Here is a 22,161-nt window from a genome sequence, read left to right as displayed (position 1 = left end):
TATTCGACCACAATACGAATGCTAGATAACAGGATAGCGGTATTGGCACTTTCTAGCAAAAATTACACGGTCCACAAAAATCATGTTTTTTAGACTTGAAACTTGAAAGCAAAATTACACAGTCAAAGACAGATTCTTGTGGTTTTGGACCCATACCGAAAGTGTCTTGCTTTTGGTACTTTATATCTGGTAAACTGGTTATGTTTTAGAAACGAATTAGTAAAACGGCTGGCTAACTAAGCAAAACAAGTAAATTGGCAGTTGAAAAGTCTATGAATTTAAAAATATTTTAATATTCAAAAAGATGATTGCGAAATCTATGAAAATTGCATAAGTTAGACCAAAACCTAAAGTAAAAATCCTGTATCATTTTACTCCAATTTCTTGCTGCTTGTTTCCTCTTCTGAATCAACTGTTTTTGACTCATTAAACTCCAATAACTGCACAACAAGTAAACATATCAGCCCCACAACTCGTATTAAAAATTACCCGTTTTGACCCACTATTCAACCCCTGACCCGCCCTTCTTGCCAACTCCTTCCCCGCAAAATAACTAAAAAAAGTATAAATAAAATGTATTGGAGTCTGGTATATAGACACGAAGGCATACCGGTTTGACCTCTCCGTTCCATAAGCAGTGAGCAGCCAAGAACCCAATAACACCGGGTACAATGTATAATAAAGCCGGCTGCAAAGAAACCGACATTAAATATACATACAATCAACCATCACAAAGGGCATATAGGTAAATTTGCTTGTGTTTATTAAGGATTACCAACCTGTGCAGCCTGAAACCAGTTCATGACAACAATTGTACAGACCAAACCAACTGCATATCCCAGAAAAGCACTTTTAAAGTAGTGGCTTTCTTTCTCTCTTGACACGTCGAATCTTAGTGCCAATGCTACAAAAATTCCTAAAAATAAACAATTTTAAAGAAGGTTAATTGATTAAACGATGATTTTACCATATTAGACAATCACTGGTTACTTTCATACCTGGAATTACAATGTCTCCTAAACCAAGCATTGAAAACGGGCGTGCCTCTATTCTAGATGGAAATAGAAGCTGTAAAAACAAGAAAAATCAATCTCAATAAACTTTAATCGAACAAACGATCGTACACGAAAAATCAAACGAACGAGATTTTCTTGTTTGTGTTCGCTTGCTAAGAAAATGATCGTGTTCTTGTTGGTTTATGTTCGTTTGTTAATAGATGAACAAACATAACTGAGCGAACATCAATTAAAGTAAAACATGAACATCAATCTGTTGTGCCTAAAAACATAAAAATAGACTAAATTTAATGATTGATATTTTGATTTTCTAAAATTAAATTTAAAAAGTAGTAGGTGATATTTTAATTTTATAAAACTAGACTAAATTGTAATGAGTCTAAACATTCAAATGAATATATGTGCGAACGAACTTGAACAAACGTAAACAAACGAACATAAATGAGCGTTCACAGACATAATGAAAGAACGAGAATTGTGTTCATGTACGTTCGTTTAACTGAATGAACAAATAATTTTGTTCATATTTGTCCGTTTATTCACTGAAGAATTGGTTTGCTTACAGCCTAATTCTAGCATATATTTTGTACTCTGGAATCTGGATAATACCTTGATAGGTGCATCAAATGATTTAGCAACACTGACCATCACAGGTGTGAAAAACACCCAAAATATATCATACACAAACAGTCCCGACTGCAATTTTCAACAATGGCATCATCAAAATCCTTAAGTAAAATAAATAAATATATAAACAAAACTCAATTTTTGACGATAATATATATTCCATTACCAATAAAATGGCACCAGTCTTGAAAGAGCCAAGAGAAAGCATTTCAATTCCCTACAACATATTAAAAAGAGCATATTCAATAAAAATATATTCAGAATATTATTTATTTTTTTATATAACTTTAAAGCAAACCTGAATGCAGAATGCAAGACCCAATATGTTGTTAGCTAGCCAATGCTTCTGTGCAGCATACCATGCACAAAAAAACGTACCGGGAATCGCAGCAACAACTTGCGATCTTGTAAATTCAACCTCGACAGCTGTTTACAAATGTGAAAAAAAAAACATGTAATTCAGCAGATAATGTAATCAAACAGCGAAAAGAGAATATAAATATAGGCTTGTAAACGAACCAGAAACGAATGAGCGGACACGAACAAGAAAAGGAATGGGGTTTTCTTTTTCATGTTTGTACCGTTCGTTAAGAAAATGAATGTGTTAGATTATGCTTATTCATTAACAGTATAAACAAACGGTTCACAAACACAAACAAACACAACTGAGCAAAAACCTATAATAAGTAAATGTGAACAATAATGTGTTGGGCCTAAAAAATTTATTTGAAGCTAGACTAAATTGTAATAGGCCTAAAGCATAAATTGAATGTATTAATGAACGTAGACAAACAAACTTAAACAATCGTAAAGTAAAAAACAAAAAAAAAAGCAAACGAACGAACTTAAAGAAACGTAAAGTAAAGAACATAGATGAATACAAACGATAAAACATAAACAAATTTAAATGAACGAACATAAATAATCGAACGAGACATGTGCTCATGTTCGTTCATTTAACTAAATGAACAGAAACGTTTGTTCACGCTTGTTCGTTCACTGAATAAATGCACTTCAAGCTGAGCGTTTATGAACAGTTCAGTGAAGTACTCAATGCTCGACTCATTTACAAGCCTATAAAAAGAGAATAGTGCATACAGCGAAAATATGGGAGTCGCCATAATATGACATCATCATTCCATTTGTTTGGGAGAAACTGTCCAATTGCAGGTAAGAGTGTAGCCCTGTGTTAAACAAAAATCCAATTAATGTTAGTAAATTAAATAGGTGAATTACTATATTCTAATTTAAAAAAGAAGAAATAATTATGCAAACAAAAAGAACATACGAAAGAGCGATGATCCCGAGTATAAAAAAGTAGCCAGTCAGCACTGCATTGACCAAGTCTTTTGATAGAAACTTAAAGAGCAAGAATAAAGACAACAACATTGCACTTCCAACTAAGGGAAAACGCATTGCATGCTCATTAGACATTGTTTCCTGATGAAAAAGAAGGAAAATTGTAATTTAGAACATATCTCTGCAGCTAAAAAATAAAAATAACTTGGGGACAATTGTCACCATTCTAGGTCTCCTCAACTTGTGTTTGTCCTCTTCTCTCTCCTATTAAATAATGATATTAAAATATTATATTTTTAGATATTTAATATAATTTTAAATATGTCTAGTTATCTAAGCCTCCAAATAACTATTTTTAACTCTCCAAATAACTATATAATACTTTTTTTTATTTACTTATAAGCTTCTATTCAAGTCTCCCATTATGTTTGTTAAAATATTAAAAAGGGATGAATAATGATAATACTTCTTTTTTATGAGTGACTTGTAAAGCTTTTGAAATATTTAATGTGGTTGAATGGTTTGAATGGTAAAGATACAATATGTCAAATAATAAAAAAAAATCCACGTTATAGTTCTCAAATTGTTATATGTATTTATATATTTATATATATAACTGCAATTTAAGTTAACTTAATTATGCTAAAGGAATATTTAAAGGACTAAGTACACTTTAAAAGAATTAACATTTATCAGTTACATAAAAAACAATTAATACCAAGTTAAAAAAACTGTGTAAAGACATATCTTGAGACTGCATGTGTTAACAGACTACATTATCTTTTACTCAACTCATGTAATACACGGACTTATACAAACTCGTGCAGTACACCGATTTTGTTATGACATAACTTTTTTATTACTAAGTATCTAACATTATATTTATTCAACCCATGTAATAAATGGGATTCTAACCAAGTAACAGTATATGTTATATAACATTAAGTCAAAATCTCAAATAATGAATGTAACATAGTAACTGGTATACTTACTGTAGGAGGTGTCGGCTTGACAGAACGGTAGCAGCCCACGAACACTGTGAGGCATGCGGTCAATATGACGTTTACATTTGTGTCTATTTTTATAACTAATGGTGCCAGTGTTAACCCTGCAAGATAAACATAAATGGAAATATAAGTTTGTGTATTGTAAGAGTTAAATAATTGGAAGTGTTTAGTTGGAGGGGATAATAATACCTGCTAGAGCAATGTTTGCAGCACGTTCACCATTCTTCATTGTTCGATAAAAATAAGTGATTTCAACAGAAGACTAGATAAAAAGTGAATCTTTGGTTGCTAGATGAAAGCCGGATCTATTGCCTACAGTTGAAAGACATTCACTTGTTTAATTGCAAACTCTACAGTTAAAAGTTTAATTGTTCGAAGGTTAAGGAGAATAGGTGTGTGTGTTTTGTATTTTCATTATCTCAAATGAATACAATAGTGAGAACTCCTATATAAAGAATGATAAGAGTTGTAAGAGATTACAACAAACTGCATAACTAACTGCTACAAAATATAACTACACTAATTGAAGGTACTTTACTTTTCTTTAACTTTAGATGTTATCAACTTATTGTAGTGTCTTTATTGTGAATGGAAAGATATAACAAAACGAAAGAACCATCTGGTGGTACTGTTATAGTTTACACATATCCAAGTGAGTTTACACCAATTAGGCGCCTATTAATCGCTATTTAGTCAAAATTGGAAATTATACATATATAATTTGGTATAAATACGTATATTTGAAAAACTACATAAAATTTCCAATCCGATTAATCGCTAGTCCCTACTCCACCGCCCGACTAGCGACTAGTAGCCTAGCGATTTCTACTACACTGCCTGCGTGACAGTGTGGTCAAGCCCCTTCCAAGCAATCATTACACATAGCCTAATATTGTAACCTAATCATTAAATTAAACCTAATCATAGCACAGAGAGTGAAATTAAAGTAACCTAGATCAACTGAAGGAAACACAGACGCTGCGGTAGATAAATTAAATTAATACACAGGATCGATCCAAAACCCTATCAATTGAAAATATTAAACATCGTAATCATAGGGCAAATTGACCAAATAAGATCGTTGACTATGAGTTTCAGATTATTATTATTATTATTATTATTATTATTACCTTCAATTCAATTGCAAAAGTAAAATCGCCGGCGGTGGTCAGTCGTCCACTGTCTTCCGGTGGTTACTTTATAATAATAATAATGTACAAGTAGTTTCAGTTAGTTTATTTACATGTAAGCGTGTTCGTGTCATCTCATCCAATCAGACCGTGACACGTGTAGGAGGATTTCAAAGATATTTTCTTTATAAAAGCTTTATTTATTTATCTATTTTTATTATTATTATTTGCATCTAACTTACATGTATACGCCAAATCTATTCCTAAATCTACATCGAAGTCTACCATTGATCTAGAATACTCAAGCATTTGAGACCACATTCACTATACTCCTTGTCCTTGATACTTGATGCTGCCAGACTACGAGACTTTTAGTGGCTAATTTTAGCTAGGGTTGTTAAAAAAAGCATTTGGCTACACGATTCGTTTAGTCATTTATTTTGTTTAGAACTTATAACCTCTTTATAATGTTTTCTTCATTAAAACGAGGAATGTTTCCTCCTTTGCTCCTCGACATGGACTCACCTTCCCACTCTACCGGCGAGAAGGATCTATCGTCTAGCCTTGGAAAGTAATTTATGATTACGTCTTTCCTCAACTCATAATATTTGAACTTGGAAGTCCATGGAATCATTTGTATGGTAACTCGCCAGTTTGTTTGGTTGAAAGTAGGGGTGTTCAAAGTCGGATATACAGAGTTTCAGATATTAGAACATTTCAGATAGTGGATTTCACTATCCGAATCCGAATCCGTATCCAAAATTTGAAAAAACAAATTATAAAAAATATAAAGACCTACTTTTAAAAATATTTCAGATATCCGACATACCCAAAACTTTATCTAGAGTATCCGAAAAATTATTTAAAATATCCAAAAATTATCCAAAATATCAAAAAATATATATTCAAAATCTATCAGAAATTCATAAATAATATTTATTATTAGATAATTAAAAAATATTTTGGATAGTTCGAATATACGAATATCCAAAAAAAAACACTATCCGAATCCGAAAATTCAGATATCCAAGATTTAGAAATCTGAATTTTTGAATAATTTCGTTTCATATACGGATTCAAATTTTGATTTTTTAACACCCGTGGTAGGAAGTGAATAGAAGTTTGTTTTTTTTATATATTTTTTTTCTATTTTTCTTGTTGTAACATTTATCCAAGTTTTTTTTAGCACATAACTCCCACACATGAGAATGCCTATATCAACTCTTAACAGAAATAATGATGTTAGAATTAAAGATGAGCTGGTATTGACCGATAATGAATTTTTCAAAATTTTGGTACCGATACGGTATAAGTATTAAAGGCAAAATTCGGAAAATACTGGTACCGAACCGATTCTGGTACTGAAAACTCAAAACTAGATACCAAATCTGGTATTGATCGGTACCAGTAGCCGTTTCCCTCTTCGCTAGTTATAATTATACATATGTAAACTATATACACAACAAATTAGTTAGATCTCTTTTGTTTTATAAAAAAAGATCTCTTAGTTTTTTATTATGTTATATTTTTTTATATAATTAATATATCTATTCATGCAATATTTAACTTTTTTCTTACAAAATAATTTATAACGTGAGTTCGACCAGTAAATCAATAAGACAATCGTTTTGATGATTGGTCTAGTAACAAAATTAAATTTTGTTATTACCTCATTTTAAGGGAAAATCCCCATTTTGTCCATTCTTCTTTCTTGTTCATGTCAAAGATTTGTCCATAACCTTGCTTCCTTTTTCCCAAAATGTCCATGTCTAATACATGCGGTCCCTAACTTTTATTCTCACATCCAACCTTTTGTTTAACCAACAATCAAGCAACATCTGTTAGAATCATAAACGACCCACATTCCGCTAAAATGAGTTTGATGATAAAGAAGAAGCTTAATAAACACAGTCAGGTAAGATAATTTTTGACAGCTGGGATGGCCACGTCAGACAAAGACTAACGGAGTTAACATCCGTTAGTCGCGGCCTGTTAAAAAACAAATACACAAATAGTTGGTACTGCCAGCAGACAAGTGTAAAGTTGAGACTGATATTTACCAATAGGACGTAGTTTGAATTATTTAAAACCAATTTCCCATAAAGTAAATCATATTGTAACTAATTATCATATAATTCCCCCAATACAATATGATATTTCTGGATTTCTATATCTACTTTCTGATTTGAATTTAATTTAATTGAAATCTGTTTGGTTAATGTTATCTTTATCCTACTTATTCCTATTTATGCTCTATATAAACCAGTTTTGTTTTTTATTATAACATTAAAATTTAAATTAAATTGAGTTTGAAAAATGCTTATTTGTTTTTTCAAAATAGAAATTGAGGCTTTGAAAAACTGCTTTTTAACTCTTTCATAAAGCTAAAACAATAAATTTTGTTATAATTGCCAAACACATTTTAATTTATTGGCTTTTTAAAAAAACCAATATGCCATTAAACAAAGCTAGTAAAGATATTAATAAATCAATATCACAAAGAGGGTATGAAATTTAGTAAGAACATGTCGTTTATTAAGAAGCAAATAATATATTAAAAAAAAGTAAATTGCCCATAGCAAAAAGAAAATCACAAACTAACAAAAACACAAGTAAGCAAGCAATTAAAAACAAACAATGCATGCATGAGATCATCCAGCAAACAATTCAAGAGTATTAATGTTGGTTATGATACGAACATGCTTTTACAGATTAAACTCCTTAAAGTCTTCCTCATCAGCAAGCAATGCCACAAAGAGTTTTGGATCATCAATATCTTCGAAAGGAAACTTGTAAGCAAGTGTTGGTAACTTTTCTCTCATGGATAAACCGAGTACCGTTCTCACATGATCAGTCAACATCGACAATGTGAAACTCCAAGGCAACTCAAACTCTTGTTTGATAAGGTTTTCCTTGTATCGGCTGGTATTTTGTGCCTGGCATCTTTGGACAACTTGCTAGAACATCAAACCGGTGGTTTTTTCAAAATACCGGTTTTAAGTCCAAGAGATTTTTTTATATTTTGTGACCCGTATTTTCTAAATATTACTTTTTAACCTAACTATTAACATTGAAACGAGTAAACTTTTAGGTTATTTTTTAATTGAGTGTTTTTGTATTATCTATACTCTTTTAAATCGTGTTTTGACCTGAACTAATTTGATACTCTTTTAAAACAACCACCTTTGACCCAAAAATATTTCGATCATAACTTTTTCCGTCCCGAAAGCATTTTACTAAATATGAACTAAAAAATGTTAAATAATTAGAAGCGTTTAGTTGGAGGGGATAATACCAGCTAGGGCAATGTTTGTAGGAACAAAGTTTTTTAAACTGTTATTATGTTATTGAGGTGGCATAGTTGAAGTCCTATCCAGTGTTTTATAAACCGGCTCAAACCGGCCGGTTGAACCGGATTTCTCACAATAGACCGGTATATTGAGTCCGGTAATTTTGACCGGTTTGCTAGAACATCATACCGGCGGTTTTTGTCTAAAATACCGGTTTTTACCCGCGAACCGGTTTTTAAGCTCGAGAAATATTTGATATTTGCGGCCCATATTTTTTCAAAATTACTTTTAACCCAACAAATAACATTCAAACGTGTAAACTTTAGGATTGTTTCTTTAAAATTGAGTGCTTTTGCATTATTTTTTTAATACGGATTAACTTTTGGATTACTTTTTGTTATAGGAATCGCTTAAAAACCGAGGGCCCGAGATAAGTTGGGCCAAAGAATGCAATGTCTGTGGAACATATTGATTCAAGGGTATGATCATTCACTTCTTTTGATCATAAAAATTACTACTGTTTATACACTAGAGTTTTGAATGTATATATGCTCTTAAAGCAGATATATATATATATATATGGTGTGGAGTATATGATACAACATGAAACAATTCAACTAAAAGATGAAAAAAGAGTTCATTCGTGAGATCAGACAGCTAAAGTCTCTTAGAGATCAACTAGCCTTAAGTATGGGAACACCAGACGAAATTCAACATGCCATCGACACGAAAGATCATAATGAGAAGCGCCTGAAGGTTTAGTAAGCGTTTGATGGAAAAATGCATAATGTTCTAAGTTTCTAACTACTCATTTTGTATGTTTTTAATTAAACCAATAGATAATTGGCTGTGATCGTTGCCACTTTGACGATTATTCGATTAGGAAATCTGGTTTTTGTAAATCCAGATGCAGAAATTTTGTAGCACGTCCAGTTTGTCTATTCAGATTTGTTAACGGGTCAGGGGCAATTTAGTAATTTGGTAAAAAAATTGTTAACTATAGCAGTAAATGCGCAAATAATGCAAGTCTCAATTTAATTTTCATTGCTAACGTGTCACTAATCATCTCAGTTTGGTTTCTACCTGGTCGGTTTGTCGGTTTTGAGATTAGTAATCAACACGGTAGTTTAAAAATGTGTCTGCTACGAACTTGATAACGGGTCTAATTATGTATGAATGGTATTTTAGTCGTTTCTGCAGTATTGGGTCTGAAACAAATGCGGATCATGGGTTTACTGCAGCTTTGTTTTGATAACCGAGTGTTTGATTTGTGCAAAAATTAAAGAAGTCAGGTTAAAGCCACTCTTTGAAGCCTCTCAAAATATCAGAGAACATGATTCAAGTATTTGACTTTATTCAGATTTTGGATTGCATCTTTTTAAGGTTAGAGATAAGGCTTTTCTTTTAAATAACATGCATTCATATGAGTTACTACTTCCAGCTATGCCTGTAAACGAACCGAACGTTCTGTAGTGTTCGGTGGGTTTAATGTCCGTTTGATTAATAAACGAACGAACATGAACAAATTTTTTTCTGTTTGTTTAATTAAATGAACGAACATGAGCACATGTTTCACTCATTCATTTATGTTCGTTTATTTATGTTCGTTTACATGTTAATAGAAAATAATTAAATATTATCGTGAAGAATCATCTACTTAATGGTTTTATATTTGTTCATATGTGTTCATTTATTTTCATTTATGTTTGTTTGTGTTTATTTACATTTGTTCATATATGTTTGTTTATCTTTATTTAGTTATGTTCGTGAGTTGTTTGTTTAGAACTTAAACAAACGAACATAAACGAACACGAACACAAAATATGTTTCGATCAAGTGTTTGTGTTCGTGTTCTTTTAAGTTAAAGGAATGAACACGAACATGCCTTTGTTCATGTTCGTTTTAAATTTCTAACACGTTACCTACCGGAATACTTTTGACCTATTAATAAAAATAAAAAAATATATATTACCTATTTCCGGGTTAACTTTTACTCGTTTATAAAAACCTTCTGACACGTTTTTGAAAAACATAGTTTCCACACATAACCGGTTAATAATACCTTCTAAACTAGTTTAATTTGTTTTATGATTACATTATAAATAAGATCAAATCAAACAAGCTAGTAAAGATAATAATAAGTTTAGCATAAAAATTTGGTCTTAAGGAAAACAAAGCAATCAAACACAAATAGTCTAATACTTAAAAACAAGATATATAAAAGATCACCCAACAAACAACTCAAGAGTGTTGTTGGTTATGATATTATACACATTCAGCTTAAACTCCTCAAAGTCTTCCTCATCAACAAGCAATATCGGCATAAACTTGGCTTTTTCGACAGGAATTTTGTACCTAAGTACCGGTAACGCTTCCCCCATTGATAGACCAAGTGCCATTCTCACACGATCGGTCAACATAGACAATGTGAAACTCGAAGGCAACTCAAACTCATGTTTGATAAAGTGTCCATTGTACTTCATAGCTGTCGTAGGGCCTCCAAGGGGTACCCATGACCCTTGGCTATATAGGTGCACTTTCAAACTCGACATTTTGTATATAACAATATGTCCTACATAAACAAAATAAAATGATAAAAAGTTATGTATGAACAAAAGAATGGCAATAGTAAGTAAAAAGATGTTACTCACAGCAAGAGAAATTGAAGCAAAGGTGAATTGAATGCATGGTATTAGTTTAGATATATGCCTCAGTTTATATACTACTTGACATGCCTTTGCTATGTTATTAAAGTGAAACAAAGTGTGATACTCTTTTACAACAACCCGTTTTGACCATGACTCATTTTACTAGCAAACATATTGAATAAAGGTTAAAATTTGCATAAATATTAAGAACGTAAATGAACAAATATAAACGAACATAAATGAATGAATACAAACAAACAAACATAAATTAAAGAATATTATGAACGAGTATTAACGAATGAGAAAATTGTTTCTGTGTTCGTTTGTTTAATAAATGAGCGAACTTTCCGTTGAATGAGTCCCTAAACTTTCAGTTACAAGCCAAACTCAAAATATTGAAACTTTTCTTATTGTTTATTTTTTTATAATAAACTTTCGGTTCATTTAAGTCGTTACTTTGTTGATCAAGATAATCCGTGATTGCCTATGATTACTGAAATCGTTCTTGTGTATTGTTTGTGTTTACAAGGGTACATGTAAGCTAGGTTTAACAAGTGTGCTTTCAAGTTGTCTTGTTATAATAGCACGTCAAAATATTTATAGATACATTATAATATTCGTAATATTTTGGTTCTAAAGTAAAAAAAAAAAAGATCCTTTGTTTTCCATGTTAAAGCAAAACGAAGGATTTAGACGCAGCATGTTAAAAGTACAACACCTAAGAAGTTTAGATTAGTGTTCGTGTCACAGACTTGTATATGCACACACGAGTGTGACACTTAGTTCGTGAAGTAAGTCAGCCTATGTGGGTTCGGGTAGAAAACAACGATGGCTTATTACCTAATGGGTGTATATGTGTTCGGTTCGTGTAGGAATCCAGAGATTCATGATGATATACGATTTTCAAGAGATTTGTGAGTTTGTGTTTAGTATAAACGAGTTCACTTATAGCTTTGAATCGTAGGTTAGCAACACTTTTAGCCAGAGTAACAAACTATTGCCAAAATGGGTTATTTCTTAAAACCAGATGGGCTTTGGGCTCATGGTTATACATTATACTTACTTTCAGAAGCCCAAAAGACAGGGCCCAAACACTTAAGTTGTTGATTTGTGAACAAAATATCACATGCCTTACGAAATCAGACTACTGTTTTAATTATAAAAGTTAACAATTCATAGTAGGGATGAGATCGGGACCATACCCGTACCTGTACTCGAAAGTATCCGTACCTAAAATCAGTAAATCTTGATATCCATACCCGTACCTGAATTATAAGGTATGTGTACATGTACTTTGGGTACAATACTCGCTTCGGTACCCCTTTGTTCTTTTTTAAAAAAAATCTCCACTAAACTAGATATTGGTAATGGTACGGTCAGTGGCGAAGTTTGGACTGAGGCAAGGGGGGGGCCTCGAATTTTCGGCCAAAAAAGACTAAACTTACATTACGTATAAAAATTTTCGGCCGAAAACGGGAAAATTACACTACTGCGCAAAAAAACAGGGGGGCGGGGCCACCCCGAGCCTTAATGAAACTTCGCCAATGGGTACGGTACCGACAATCAATTAATTTATAATACCACACAGGACCGTAATACCGCAACCAAAACATAATACCAAAACTAAAAAAGAAACAAATCAACCATAATATCAAATCCATTCCTTTTTCCTTTTCTTTGTTTATTGTTTCCTCAATTTCAATAGAAAAATAAGAGAGAAGCTTAACAGAAGTTATTTAATGATGCACACAATTACACATACATGAAATAAAAATATACGAACACACAATATATGAATATGCACATATTGATTGAGAATGAATTTATTCAACTAATATATATATATTATGTTTTGAAAATCCCGCTTGAAAGTTAAGTAATGAATGTTGGAAATCTAATAAAATCCCATTATATTCTAAACGGGTACCAGTATCCGTAATACCCGTACTTGTAACCGTATATGTACCCGAAAGTACCCGTACCTATAATCAGTAAATTTTGTACTCATACCCGTACCCAATAGACCGTACCCAATAGACGCGTACAGGTACGGGTACTGAACATGTAAGGATACGGGTATTCGGGAAAAAAAAATCTCATCCCTAATTCATAGAACATTAAAAATATTTGTAATTGTAATAGTATCTGTAAACTCATTTAGTCATTTAGTCCAAATAACGAAGTCTCTTAAACACTCAAAGATCTTGGATTCGAGTCCCTAAGAAAACAAAGAAATTTATGTTTTAAAAAAAAATCTATAAACTCATTTATAATGTGTAATTTTTATTTGTAGATATAATTGAAATGCCCAGTTGGCCGATTACAAGATTTATTCCCACCGCTGTTGCCGACACGACACCAAGTTATTGTTTTGTTTCCATTTCGAGAAACTTTATATGGTAAAGTAAGATATTAAAAAGGAAATAACTTTTAGCTTGTAAAAGTTGCGATAACATATGGAATGTTTGGTTGAAAAAAGTGACCTTGTAGTACTAGTTTTCATTAATAATTTATATCCAAGATGCCTTAAGAGAAATATGTATATTCATTTCTTAATATATCCCATCTACGTAGATGGAAACAGGAGAAGGGGTCGTATTTTTTGTCTAACGGGAGCTATATAAATAAAACTATAGCTTTAAGGTCTTTACTTCTCTAATGCACTCTACATTTTAAAAGTAACAAATTATATGTACGTAATTTTAATATTAACATTTAAGATTTATTTACGATTATACGTACAGTCACAGGATTACAAACAATTTTTCTTATGAAAAAGGTACATATTATATTATGCGTTTAGGTCTCCAAAAAAATTGAGACAACGTTAAGTTTAATACATTTTTGAGCCAAAATTAAGGGCATATGCATGTGAAGTGCAGAAGGGGTGGCCAGGGACCCCACTCAAATAAGTTTAATTAGTGTAAAACATGTGCTTGTTACCCTTAAAATGGATTAGGCCCCAACTCTATATTTAGGAATTAAGAAGCCCCGTCAATAAAAATTTCTAGCCAATAACTTGATGAATTAGGCTTTAAAAGATTGTTTGAAAAGTGCTAAGTCATTAAGTGTTAAACCAGTAAGTGAAAGAAAGAACGCACGGTTGTTTTCGACGATGAGATGGCGGGGACTGCGACAGTGAGAGGCTGTAGTTATTAAGGTGGAGGCGCTGATGACATATTGTAGAAAGAATGCACGGTTGTTTTATTAGGACTGAGAGTAAAGTGGTCTGATTTTTCATTCAACGTGTTCTTACAGTTACAGTTGATCGGTTAAAAGGTTGAATAAATCATTCAGAGGTACCGCTTTATTGAGCCAAACGTACTTAACTCGGACTGAATCAGACATTGCCTCTGAATGATCTCATTCAGACCCAAACAAGCAGCCCTTAACTAAAAATGATTAAGCCCAACTGTTTCTAACTCTTAAATTGATCAGATCCTCAAGAAAATCTATTACATATTTACTTTATTAATTATTTTCTACATCCATATTTTATTAAAATATTTTTAAAGTTTATGATTTATCAATTTGAATTCTCAATATGACCTTTAAAATCTTAATTCTTTGAGTAGGAGGGTACCCTAAACCGGCTCACCTTGACATGTTTAACCGACCCATTTAAACCCGATCTACTTTGTGTTGTTTTTAGTAGGCCTGTTTAAACCCGATCTATTTTGAAATGTTTTTTAAAAATCGATTTTTCCCCCACTGAAAAAATACTCTGAATCCTCCACCGGTCAAAATCAAACCAAAATTTTATACGTAGTTATTCGTATTTGAACTCGCTTGTGTAATGTTTTAAAAGTAATAACTAGTATTGAGGATTGCGCGTTGCGCTGGGTTCGTAATCCTATCCGTAGAATCAACGTATTAGAACATGTACGTTGTGACTGACCGTTAAGTCGCAAAAAGCAAATGTAAGAATGTTGAAACGTGTCGTGTCTACTTCTAGGGATTAAAATCCGCCTGTTATCGAGCCGTTTAAATCATACAAACAGATGTAAAAGCGTTGAAACGTGTGCCTACATTACCTCCAACGTTGTAGCATGTGTTATCATTATTTTTGTTGTTGAATATACATTTCAGGTTGTAAAAAATAACTATTCTTCTAAATTTTTCAAGCAATTAAAACTTTTAACGTATAAAATTTAAAACTTTTAATTTTTTATTTTAGAAAAGTTTGAAACATAGTGTGAATTTATAAATGTGTGGTTAACAAAGTCTAGAGGCTAATTAAGTAATTATACGATGTATGGAAAGGGCTTTGCAAATAAATAAAAAAATGTAACCAAGGAAGTAAGGGGGTGTTTGTTTTTTCTTCAAACATCTTCAAGGGAGCTAATGTCTGCAGGCGCGCAGACATTACCCTTGAAGACTGTTTGTTTTTTTTCTTAAAACAGATCTGAAGTTATCTTCTTTCATCTTAAAAGAAAAGCAAGGAAATTTTGCTTAAAACATCTTCACAAAAAAACCCTACTCTTCTCCCTTTGCAGCCACCCTCTCATCCACTGCTCCTACCACCGTCCGCCAACACCACCACCCACCGTACGCCGCCACCACCACCCCCGTACCCCGCCGCCACCGTCCACCACCATCCACCGCCACCACCGCCGTCCACCACCCACCATCCATCACCACCACCGTCCACCACCCACCATCCATCACCACCACCGTCCGCCACCACCACCACCATCCATCACCGCCACCACCACCATCCATCACCCACCACCACCACCATCCATCACCGCCACCACCACCGTCCACCACCACCATCCATCACCACCACCGTCCACCACCCACCATCCATCACCACCACCACCATCCATCACCGCCACCACCACCATCCATCACCCACCACCACCACCATCCATCACCACCACCGTCCACCACCAACCAAAACCATCCATCACCACCACCCATTGTCCACCACCACCATCCACCGCCACTACCCACCGTCCGCCGCCACTACCACCATCCACCACCACCACCTTCCACCACCCACCAAAACCAAATCGGCATGGCAAGCAAAGACTAAAAACTAGATGTAACTTGAATAAATGACTTCTATCTTGTGAGATAAGTTTGACAGTTATGCAGACAGTATCAGCTTATAAAAACAAACAGTCTTATATTTTCAGCTTGCAGATCTTCAGACCACATCTTCAGTTGCAGACATGAAAACAGATGAAATCAGCTTGCAGACAGTTTATGTCTGCAAAAACAAACAGCACCTAAAAGAGATGAAAATGTTGCTTTAAGTTGTTGTACCGGTTGCATAAGAATACAAAACACAGATCTACATTAATTTACCCTCACATCCGAAATCCTCTATTTAATATATATATAAATAATCAAATATATCATTTATTGTAGTTTAATATAATTCCAAACAAATATGATCAAGTGAAGAGGTAGGTCCCCGCAAAGTCCAGTTGGCCCCGCAAGACTCACCTTGAAGTGGTATGTCTGCGTAAAGACCAACTGGATCCGCAGGACCCACCATGCTCAGAGAGATGAAGACCTTACACGCAGTAAGCCAGCTGTCCCCGCATGAAAGCCTCCCTTGGTACAGTACCACGCCTGTTCCCGCAGCTGTGGGTACAAGCTAAGAAGGAAGGCTACCCGCACTAACAGTAAGGCTACACGCATAAGGCACTAACTCTTATACTTCAGCAATGTCACCTGAAGAAGGAATGAGCAGGGCGGGAATATTCCCGCCCAAAAGAGCCAGTCCGTACGCTTCTAGAAGATCTTTTGTACTATACCTACCAAGGTATGGACAAATGGACAAGATCTGACAAAAGCAACCCATGAACCAATCACAGGGTGACAGCTCACTGACAATAGTACAAGGAGGAGCACGCTCCAGTACAAAATGTCACTATCAGCCGCTGCCTACCCACCAACTCCCATCGTGGCACGAACGTAGCCCATAGTTGGTGAAAAAGGAATATTATATACAGCTGGCCGTACCTGCTTGGAAACCTACATTCGGCTATAAATACTCCAACACCTTGGAACGGTATCATCATCTTCTCTCTAGCTATTTATCTCTATATACACTTATATTCAAAGCAACCTAGTCTGATTCTCACGCCGGAGGGTGGTCACAAGGAGGAACCCCCCCCCCTTCTCAGTGACGAGCTTACGGTGTCTGTTTTGCATGTTGAGAAGAATAACCATTTTTGCCGGACCTAACCCTCGTGGGAAACATCTACTTAACCTTAAGATTATCCTTAATCTGTTGGGGTCACTTAGTGTTTCTTCATCAAGCTATTCTTTAAATGGGAATAAAAATGAGAAGGATGAGAACGATTTCTAGTCACAAAAAAAAAACTTCTTAAAAAAAATAAAAATAAAAAATCATAACTCAAAATTTAATAAAAAACGAAAAAAATTAAAAACACAAAAATGTTTCCACCGTCTTTCTGTTCTCATAAAAAAAACACAATGGTAAGTGGAAAAATCGTCGTGTTTTTTTGTTTATCATTGTGTTTTGTGTTTATTTTCGTCATTAATTGTGTCTTTTTTTCTTGACACTGTGTTCTTTTTTCTTTATATTATGTTATATTTTGTTCGGCATTGTGTTATATATTGCAATCTATTGTGTCTTTTTTTAGTTATAATTATGTCTTTTGTTCATTTTCATCATTGTGTCTTTAATCTTGGCATTGTGTCTTTTCGTCATTTTTTTGTATCTTTTTAACAAGAATGATGGCGGAAATATTTTAGTTTTTTTTTAATATTTTTCGTTTTTTATTTATATTTTGAGTTATGATTTTTTATTATTTTTTTCGAATTTATTTTTAAGGAGTTTTTTTGTGTTGTCACAAATCCTTTTCACAATTCTCATTTTTGTCTCCCTTTGTATTTTAACTTTACCTACACAAATAAATAACCTTTTTTCCTCAACGAAACTTGTTATAACTTTTCTTTTATCAATTAATGAATTTTAACTTAAGTATCGTGTCGTGTGTAAATAAACAAAGTTATGACAATTAAGTTGCACACCATTTTATTACACGTTTTACATTTTTTTTTTCCATAAATTGAGTCTTATTGTTCATCATAAATCCTCATTTAACTGTATGGATTTTTATGAACTCTTACATACAACTTTTAAAATTGAACTTCATAAGTTACGAAATTAACAGTTAAACATATTTAATAATAATATGAAATTGTTAATAATATCATTGAACAGTTGAATATTTAATCACTTAGTCATCTTATAAGACTCATTCGGCGTCTTTGAATGCCCTGGGATCAACTTATCTGGTCCATTCCACTTATTAAAATGAACTCGTAGGCGAATACTCTCAACGACAGGGCCATTCCAATAGTTAAGTTGGGCCAAACTAGAGCTTTAGACCCCAACAAAAATGAGGCCCCCATTTGTTAAAAAAATATTCGAATACATATACAAATAAAAGAGAGTTCAGTTATAAACAAAATGTTGTCTCCTGTTAACATATTTGCTTCTAGTTTTTATGGTAACTTTCCTTTCCTTTCCCACAATCTCAAATGTGGTATATTAATTTTTTTTAATTGTTTATCATTTTATTTCCTACCTGTTCAATTATCTTATGAGGCCTTTATTATTATTATTTTGCCAATTGTCTCTCAACAAATATAATGCATTTCATTTTAACTTATATATACAATGAATTTGTTTTATATATTAATCACTTGTTTTTTTTAAATGAAAAAAACATAATTTTCTAATTTTAAGTACAGAATATGACAATCACATGATAAATAGAAAAATATATATAATATATTCCTTCTAAATTTATTATTTTATATATAAAACACGACGAATAAACAAATACTATTAAATTTTATAATTTCATCTTTCTAACTCTCGGTAAGTAAATTGTTTTTAAGACCAATTTACGATCAACTTACTGTAATAAATCAATAGTTTCTCTAGTTTATCTTACAAATTTACAATTGTTTATCGATGTTTAGTGTTCACTCAAAATAACACTTTAGGCTTATTTGTTACTAAAGCACATGATTATGTATCTTTTCTTTCTTTTTTCTTTTTCTCTTTTTTTGCTCTTCTTTCTTTTTTTTTTGTTATATGACTTCACTAAGCATTACGAGATATAAATTTATGAAGTTGATTGTTGCCGATACATAACATGAAGATGCTTTACTAATGCAAATTCTACAATAGTACTATAAAAGATTATAATGATCGTTCCCAAGCCCGACCATGTTATGTAACAATGGAAATTAAAAGAGGGCCTCGATTTTCTTTTCTCGCTTTAGGCCTTCAAAATGGGCCACCACTACTCAACGACTTTGACTCGAATGGTGCAACCACCTTGGAGAAATGCTTTCAACTAATCACAATTTAAATTGATCGGGTCTGTCACAACAACTTAATGTCTTCTCAACTTGATTGAAGTAAATTGAAATAGTCTTCAACTATACAACATTACTTTTGTTAAAAATTTTATTGATAAAAGGAGATATTGCACTCTATAGCTATAATGAAAGGGTTAATCGGGGTTTTTTTTTTGAAATACCAACAAAATATATTAAGAAAAAGGGAGCTAGCAAGAAGCTATAACCACCACACCAAAGTACAGCCAGCGGCTCACACGAGCAAAACAAACAACAAAAAACAACAAACCCGAACTACACAAGCGTTATACATTAAACCTACGCCAATTATCCCAAGTAAGCCCTCTCTTTCTCCCCATATGCTCTATCCAAAGGAAGCTCAACACTTTTATCTCCTCCACCAAACCCGCGACTTGTGTCGGGATCCCCTTATAAACAAGCGCATTCCTTTTCTTCCGTAAACACCATACCGCAATTAGGCAAACCGCATGAAGAACATCCGCCTTTTATTTCTCAAACCTTGAAAACTTGTGAAGCTCCAACACGTCTCGAAAGCTAAACAAGAAAGGTGTTGGCATTTTACACCATTGAGCGAGCACACTCCACATGTATTGTGCAAGCCCACAAGAAACCATTACATGTTCCACCGTTTCCTCAACCTCCCCACAAAACGGACACATATTTGAAACCACTGGAATATTTCTGTAAGGCCCCGTACCCGGTAGCCCTACTTTAACGTCGGATTTACTCATAAACACAGTTCTATAAATCAGAGTTAATTAAAACTTTCGCGGAATATAAAACTTTAACTGTTTATTACAAAACATTAAATCTTTTCTTTGATATCATAACACAAAACATTATATTTAAAACATCTTTTCTTCTTTCTTCAGATGACAGCCGTTCAATCCATGCCATGTGTCATCCTCATGTTAACTCTATAATCAGCTCACCTGCGTGCATACTAAAAGTCAGCTACGCTGAGTGAGTTCTAGTTAATCAAGCAACTTATCATACGACCACTACATGCATCATATACGTATCCGAAGACACGTAACCCACTACCTGACATGCTCACCTTACCACTTAACCTCTTATTTACCCCTACCACTTAGCCACTTTAATAACGAATGACGTTATGCCACTTTGCCACTTTAATAAAGTATAACGTTATGCCACTTTGCCACTTTAATAACGGAGTCACGTATAGGCTTACCCTACCACGTACTATCGTCATGCCACTAACACTCTTACTAGACTCTTGCCACTTCTAACACACTCTACCTCTACTTGTCTACAACACACTTCATATCATTACATAATAAGCAAGTCACATCATAGCATTCGTACACACTGACAAACACTTGGCAATCACTATCCTTGGCAATGCGTGCAATATCCGAAGATCGTTCACGCATCGGCAAGCATTATATAATAGCTACCTCGTATAACATCTATAGCATACACTTACCACTTAAGGTAAGTGTATTCACACTTCACATCGAGTATGCACACAGCCCCGAAAACATAACAAGGAAATGGGGCTAGAAACTCACCTGAACTTGGTTAACAGTTACTTCTTCTTTAGCTGTGCGCGACTAACTGTATAACAATTACACATATCAATTAACTATTACTATCCATATCACGTTCCTAGTCTATTTATAACCCTCGACGAACGGGGGTCCGGGGGCAGCGCCCCTGGCAGCGGGGTCTAGGGGCAGCAGCCCCTAGCAGGGTCCAAGGGGCAGAGCCCCTGGCTGGGGTCGAGCTGTCTTATCACATTTTCCACTAGGATTTGAAATTATTATTTTATTCACCGTCATATTTTCCATAAGGAATTAAGTGTAATTCGTTATCAGATCACACTCTAATTCGCTATTCAGATCACATTCTGATTCGTTATCCTTCCTTAGCTGATTTGTTAATCTAGTTCGTCATCTTCCATAACGAATTGGACCTTGTTAACGAACTGGTCCTTTAACAAACTGACCCTTAACGAACTGAAACCTTAACGAACTGGGGGTTCATTCGTCATCCTTGGCTTAACTAATTGACATAACGAATTAAGGCTAATTCGTTATCTTCCCTTAACGAACTGGCATAACGAACTAAGGCTAATTCGTCTCCCTTCCGCTAACAATTAGGTTTAGGTCAGAGAATGTCAGAACATTCTCTGACATTTACCTTATCCTCGTACCAGCCAACTCCGGCGTCGCCTTTCCAGTGCCGCCTTCGCCGGAAAACCGTGCGGTGGCCGGAAAAACGTATTCCAGCACCGTTTTCACCGTTTTTCGTCCCGTTCGATCCAAATCTGAGCTAGGGTGACCCCTAAGCTCATCTTTGTAAGGCCCCGTCACCGGTAACCCTACTTACGTGTTGGATTTACTCATAAACACAGTTCTAAATATCAGAGTTAATTAAAACTTTACGCGGAATATAAAACTTTCATAAAACATTACATATCAATTCATAATCATGTCGTAAAACATTCCTTTTGTCTTTCCAAAATTAAAACATAACTTATAAAACATATCAGATCTTCAGATGCCAGGCTTTAGTCTTCTGCCATGTGTCCTCCACTCAAGCCAGCTGTCTCATCCTACTCACCTGCGTGCATACTAAAAGTCAGCTACGCTGAGTGAGTTCTAGTTAATCATACAATACCTTATTACATGCATACGTACTTAACCTCATAACTTTCTTTTATACACACATAAGTACTCATACCTTCATTCTTACTTACATACTTTCTTTACATTCATAATCATACGTTTTAAAGAGCC

General features: G+C 33.9%; 1 protein-coding gene across 2 annotated transcripts; it reads right to left on the bottom strand.

The window, feature by feature from the left end:
- Positions 1-248: 248 nt before the first annotated feature.
- Positions 249-5,163, bottom strand: LOC143580368 (signal peptide peptidase-like). Of its 2 annotated transcripts, XM_077063411.1 has the most exons (12): positions 5,080-5,163; positions 4,139-4,261; positions 3,935-4,050; positions 2,932-3,083; positions 2,742-2,827; positions 1,942-2,069; positions 1,810-1,860; positions 1,626-1,712; positions 999-1,068; positions 780-916; positions 611-688; positions 249-440 (listed from the first exon to the last, which is right to left on the bottom strand). In XM_077063411.1, exons 2-12 carry the CDS (start codon positions 4,176-4,178, stop codon positions 372-374), a joined length of 1,014 nt encoding a protein of 337 aa, XP_076919526.1. In that variant the 5' UTR covers positions 4,179-4,261; positions 5,080-5,163; the 3' UTR covers positions 249-371. The 2 variants fall into 2 exon arrangements, with proteins under 2 accessions (XP_076919526.1, XP_076919527.1); XM_077063412.1 differs by lacking the exons at positions 249-440; positions 5,080-5,163 and adding an exon at positions 488-537 and having other exon boundaries at positions 601-688; positions 4,139-4,299.
- Between the last annotated feature and the right edge of the window lie 16,998 nt (positions 5,164-22,161).

This window comes from Bidens hawaiensis, unplaced genomic scaffold (assembly GCF_021521415.1).
Source record: "Bidens hawaiensis isolate Kalapana, Puna unplaced genomic scaffold, B.hawaiensis_p1.1 tig00030391_1, whole genome shotgun sequence".
Taxonomy (NCBI): Eukaryota; Viridiplantae; Streptophyta; class Magnoliopsida; order Asterales; family Asteraceae; genus Bidens; species Bidens hawaiensis.
The sequence above is the reverse complement of the archived record's forward strand: the minus strand, read 5'-3'. Positions and strand labels throughout refer to the sequence as shown.